This window comes from Manduca sexta, chromosome 23, assembly GCF_014839805.1.
Source record: "Manduca sexta isolate Smith_Timp_Sample1 chromosome 23, JHU_Msex_v1.0, whole genome shotgun sequence".
NCBI classification, from domain to species: domain Eukaryota; kingdom Metazoa; phylum Arthropoda; class Insecta; order Lepidoptera; family Sphingidae; genus Manduca; species Manduca sexta.
The window spans coordinates 11,008,241-11,014,783 of NC_051137.1; the positions used below are offsets into that span (position 1 = coordinate 11,008,241).

Sequence of the window (6,543 nt, forward strand, 5' to 3'; positions counted from 1 at the left end):
TCACGCACCGCGCGAATATCGATGTATTCTGTCGGGAGATGTATCGCGCGCGAGGACCGCCGCGGGGGAGCAGGCACGCACCGCGCGGTGCGGGGGCCGGTCCTGCGCGCTGCGTCACGCATCTATCTCGACGATTTCTTGCGTGCTCCCGCAGCCCGCCATCTGCAGAGACGTGCTCCGACTCCGGCCCGCTCAGCCGCCTCGGTCCGCTATTCATCGGTCTTATCTTACACTACTCGCATGGATTGTTTTACACAACAGGATCTCATACATTACCTGATGTCCTTGCTTAATATGCTTAAATAAACATCGTGTAAATGTTAACAGTTTTACGATGTAGCTTTTTAAATTATTATCGGGTGTGGTGACTGTTGAGATATTTTTTCGAATACGTGCAACATAACGCAATATTCAAATATCCCCTACCATGAATTCATAATTTAATACCCCGGTCAAATTATTATCTAAAATAAATTTAATAATATTTAAAAAAATAAACTATGCTCTCATAAAATAATTAAATTTTCTACAATAAAATGATAGTCTCATTTTTGCGTTTGCCCGCGGCTCCGCCCAGATAAAAAGATTTTTCGAGATAAATTTTAATAATAATATAATAATAATATCAGGCCTGTATTATATACTGTCCCACTGCTGGGCACGGGCCTCCTCTACTACTGAGAGGGATTAGGCCTTAGTCCAGATAAATATTATCCTAGTATCAAAATAGCACACAGTACTAAGGAGTAATATTAGAAAAAGAATAATCAGTTTAGTAGTTCTATAAATTACAAACGTAGACTCGTAACTCACAAACTTTTCATTTATAATATCAGTATACATGTAACAATTAGTTGTTCAATCAAGACCCCGATATACTCGTACGTACTACGTATTAGATACTCGTATTACATTTTGTTACTGCTAGAGTCTATCATACTTAAAGAATATAACCATAAAATGAACTCTACTATAGTTGCTAATTCTTAAGAGTCTCATTTCGTGTACGTATCAATGGCCTTAGATTTTATATTTTGTTTCTAGCAACTGCGTAAATAGAACGAAGGACGCGGAGTACATTACTCAGGGTCACATCTTACATAGATTTTGTTTACTAAAGATTTACAACTTGCACATAAAAACAAACATAGGATAATGCCTTCGATTTATTTCAAATGTGCAAGATTCGTAAGCAGGGAGATTTATTGGGTGTTAAGCTGTGCTATCGGGCTGAATAAAGCCACACGGAGTAATATTTATGACCTGTTAAAAGATTTCGCTAAAATTAGGAGTTCAGGGAAACCTGTGAACTAAAAAGTAACTCCGCGATAACATAATAATGACGCTCTATTAATCCCTGTGATCTATATTTTTGAGCATTAAGGAGACGTCTATCATTTACAATAAAACAAACCATGTTAAATTTTAAATCATAATTTAAATCAGTTGGAAAACGATGTAAAAATATATACATTTATCTAAATGATATAATAAATCATTCCGAACGCATGTTATACTATTTGTTATAGTAAAGTTGCACGCAACGTGTTTGCTGTACACAAGTTTGCCCAAACCCTCAAGCCACGCTTTGAGGTTTAAATACTAGTACAATGTTGGTGTTAGGACGCACTCGCCCCAAATAGGTGAATCGTTTGACTAGTGCCTAGGCGAATACTGTGTTGCCTTTGGACTTGCAAAAGACAATAAACTGGCTGTTTCTTGTATGTTTTACAGAATTCAAGTGAGCATGTGGGTGGATTGATATTAGTCTATTTACAGCCGTTTTCAAAAAACGATCCTAATCTCAATCTTCAATCCCATTCCGAGAATGAACCAATCAAAATAACTCGTTTGTAAGTATGTCAAAAAAACTTTGTTCTGATTGGTCTATTTTTGAGATAGATAGAAATGCGATTAGGATTATTTATTGAAAATGACGGCTAGGATACTCATTTCGGTTTAATTAGGGTCAGAATCTATTCCTTTGTATTCAAATAAAAACATATGAACAGCTTAAATCTTATACAGAACTTCTTACGACAATCCATGAATTTGAACCTATCTTTCTTAAACATGTTAGTAAGTATTCATGTTTTTTACTTAAACCAAGCAAGTTAATTTTTATGTAGATAAAACTCACTAGTAGGTAACAACGTATTTGTAACAGTTTATATAGAAGGTACTAGGTTCAAATTCCAGAACAAGAAGTCAGAATGTTTATTTAATGCACTACCTGGACGTTTCGATCCGCATAATGCTCAAGCAGCAACTTTTCAAGATGCAAGACCAATTTGTGCCTTTCGATGACCCGATAAATTTATTTTGTAAACGTAACTTCAACCTTTTACACTTTATCGATATTAAGTTATCGATGAAGAAAACTCACTTCACTTTCCCGAAATGTCATTACCTGCTCGATGACTAACATTGGAATCGGAACTAGTGGTAGAAAGTAATAACATTATACTTGCAGAAATTGATATTGTGTCTTAATATTGAGGAAAAAACATGAAAGTCGGCACAATGTAAGTGTAGAGTTTGATAAATACGTTGTCGTACGAATTTATCTAGATGGAACTAAGATTTAACTAGACAGATAAGTTAATCAATGGATCGGTAAATAAATTTCGAAATTAAATAAATATAGACTATGGACGAAGAGAAATAGGCCTGAAGTTCAATTCCAATTACGCACCTAAGGTTAATTGAAATTGTGTGTTTATATTTAGTTATCGCTTGCTTTAACGACGATATTGTAGTAGTGAAGAAACTTTGAACTAAGAGTTCACAACACGGATTTTAAAGTATAAGTATTGTGAAGTCTAACAACCCGCATCCGAAAGTAGCCTTTAAGGTAAAAGAGATCTGCGCGCAGCAAAGAGACAATTTAAAAGGCTTATATAAAAAGTGCAGTATACCTTTACGTTAAAATAAATCCTATAATGGAATTTTAAAAACAACCAATGTAGATGATTTGTTTGTAAACTAATTTGTTGGTAGAACTATAATACACAGACACACTTCACGCATTTATCCTTGAAGGGGTATACATGGGCGCAACCAGGGCATTCACTTTTCGCCAAGTGTGTTCCGTCCCATGATGTGATAGGGAGCGAACCTATCAACCTATCGAGCACAAATTGCAGACTCCGCTCTGATGCTGAGCAGAAAAACCCAAATATCGTTTTGCCCGAACCGGGATTCGAAACTTAGACCCCAGAGCGCCACTGTACCGCGCATGCAGTACAACTACGCCACTGAGGCAGACTATATGGATAACTACTATAATAGAACTATATTGATACCTACTATAATATTAAAATGGTGTAAACTATATCACTAATCCAAGACATCATCATTTAACAATACACAGATAAGTTCATGTCCGTAACTCCCGATCCACTAGGCAGAAGAAATAACGCAACGCATTCGCGATTTACCAAGGTTTTTACACCTAATAATATGATGGGAGTCGAACCACTTATTGAATCGCAAATCTCAGTCTAGAACAAGGGATGTTACTGATGTATTTTCCACAGGTTTATGACATTTTAGATTATGTCTAGACCAGTGAAGTAACATTTTACGAAACTCAATTAAAATTTTAGTAATTGATTTGTCGTTTGCTTTAATATTATATTGTACGACCCATGTAACAAGTCAATCAAGAATTCCTCACTAATACGCATCGTGTATTTTTCGATCAGTTCCAGGTTTATAAACAAATATCTAAATAATTATTAATTAATTCTTTAGTATTTTGAAAAATACCGTAACTTGTGTAATTCTATGATAATTGGTATACCACACATGCAGTTATAATCGTCTTAAAAATGCAGAACGACAAAATTGTAAAAACAGATTTTTGTTTACATTTCTGAACTTGCTGGAGAATACATTATAATATGAAATTCATAATGGGTATCGAGGAAGCAATTCTACCATCAGCGCTGAAATAATTAAGCACAAGAACAAAGATCACACAACATATTAAGCACGGCAAACATCGTCTTAGTTTCAAAACTGACAACAGGAACTACAGAAAGTCCCACAAAAGTTTCTGCGAGATAAGTTCTTAGTTAAGAACACATGAGTTCCGGATGAAAATATTAAAAGGCGTAGGTACAGCGTGGCTTGCGCATAAAACTTTATTATATCATCCACAATGCGACAAAGGATCTTTATTATGTAACTAGAGTTAATTACAGACATTTTCATAGTATAATATTTAAATGACAGTCATTTCTGTGCTTTCACTTTTTTAGATTTTACCGGTTCACACATAGGTAACGGAGGACCTTTATATTGCAAAGTTAATTGGACAATTCTTTCAGCTTCTCTAATGCCACTTAATCTTGCCCCAGAAACGGTTGCAAAGTGACCAGGTACCGTGGCTTCGCCAGCAAACATTAATATTGGAGGAATCGATTCGCTTGGACCCGGTAGTGGACATGCTAGAGCTCGCTGCGCTTGACCATCAGAGGAAATAGAATCGTACGAATATGCACCGCAGAAGAAAGGATCTGATGTCCAATGAGACCTTAAGATTGCCATCGGATATGGTATGCAACAATCGCCTGTCGAGAGCCGCAATACGTCGGTTAATCCCTCAGCAACGTCTTTATCACATAACCCTTCCATCATCACCGCTTCTTCTCCAACAACCCACGCGCACATAACATGCTTACTATTTGGTACTACTTCTATTGCGGTTATTCCTCGCGTCCAATCACAGCGGTCGCACAGCTCGTTACCACAGTATTTGAAATTTAAATTTCCCTTGTGCCAATACCAGAAAGGACGACAATATTCCATGTAAATTTTGTTACAATATCCAAAGCCAATGCAACGCATAGCATCTATTTTTGATGCCGGTAATTCGGGACAGAACATTCCAACTGAATTTGCACACAATACTCCCAAAGACACAGTGATTATTACATAGTCAGCAGGAAATTCTTCACCGTCAGTTGTACATACAATGGCCCGGTAACCAGCCTTTTGAGACGTTCCCCAATAAATGCAATTGACTGGTTTGCAATATCTTATAGCTCCTTCAGGTATTTGTCGTAATAATGGAGCTAAAATACCGACAAGACCAAGAGGAACGCGTACTTCTCCTCCGGGCATATTCATGAAACAGCCTAAATGATCAGCACATAACATAGACGTATCATCACCACATCGCGCACTAAGCATATGTGAAAGGCCGAACATAATTCTTGCTGCGTCATGTTGTTGTTCCTCTGGATATTCATGCAATTCTTGTTGAATTCTCAGACTCATAAAATTGATGAGCGAGCCCTGTTGTTTATTACCTCCAAGGCAATAAATATTTGCCGCTTCCTGTTCTATTTGTCGGAATTTATAATACGCTGTTATTGTCGGTGGGAAGGGCATTTTACCTGTAACGATTCTGTGGAACAATCCTCGGGTGTGTTCCGAGCCTGGAACGCCAGGTCGTGGCGGCTGCTCAGTAGCCGACATCATGTAAATAGGATGAGTGCAACAACTATCTGGCTTCCAATGCGAACCTAGTTCTGCGACAATGTCACCGAGCCAACAAGAATGTATTCGCCCGCCTGGTCTGAAAACATTTGCCATTTGAACAATTATGATTTACATTCACGTAATGACTACATAAATCGAAATATGATCAAAATACAACCTTTCGTACGCTTCAAGCACAACTAAATTATTGATGCCACGTTGTGAAAGCCTCGCTGCAGCGGACAGCCCTGCCATTCCCGCGCCTATTATGACCACGCGCGGTTCGGGAAAACATTTATTGGGGTCGCATGGCTCCACTGCGCATGTGCCCTTATCTTCTAAGTCGGGTCCGCAGTCGAATATCGTTGAAGAATTGTCTGAAAGCCTATCCAAGAACAAATAACACCATGGTAATATGCATAATGATTAATGAAGATCTTTAAACGCAACATACCATCGCAAACGTAACCTCGGCCATTTTCTGACAAGTAACGGTAAAATATTGAATCTTATCATGTATAACTAATATAAGAACTGTATTCACATAAATTTGAAGCAAATGTGTAATAAATATTGAAAATGACGTAAATGTCAATTTACGAGGTTATTTCATTATTCCTTCTTTTAAGAAAAAAGTTGCGTTTTTAATTAGCAAAGTGGTTTAACAAATAAATTACATTTAAAGTTGCATTACAAGTCTGGAGAGACAGAATATTATAATTTATATTGTAGGAAGACGGACACTTAGTGCCAAAGATTAATAGTCAAGGGGCGAACATTTTGTTTGGCATGACAGAAAAGATGTAACTAGTTGTAGGTGTGTTATTGGTTATGACGCCATTTAGTTTTTTAGTCACTGTAATGTTTTTTCCGTTTCAATATTTTTCTTTTCGCGGGAGTTAATTAACGTTTACATTAATGAAATAGGTTTAACCTCTTCAATAGGGATTTCTATTAAGAAATGACTGGTGGAACAACTACAAATATTTAATTAATGTTCATAATATTGCTTCCATAAATAATTTAGATGGATGCGGGCTGCTCACGGGATGG

General features: G+C 37.0%; 1 protein-coding gene across 1 annotated transcript; it reads right to left on the bottom strand.

Moving 5' to 3' along the window:
• Nucleotides 1–4,123: 4,123 nt before the first annotated feature.
• LOC115449422 (peroxisomal N(1)-acetyl-spermine/spermidine oxidase) lies at nt 4,124–6,095 on the bottom strand. Its single transcript, XM_030177238.2, has 3 exons — nt 5,945–6,095; nt 5,669–5,875; nt 4,124–5,587 (listed from the first exon to the last, which is right to left on the bottom strand). Exons 1-3 carry the CDS (start codon nt 6,004–6,006, stop codon nt 4,240–4,242), a joined length of 1,617 nt encoding a protein of 538 aa, XP_030033098.1. The 5' UTR covers nt 6,007–6,095; the 3' UTR covers nt 4,124–4,239.
• Between the last annotated feature and the right edge of the window lie 448 nt (nt 6,096–6,543).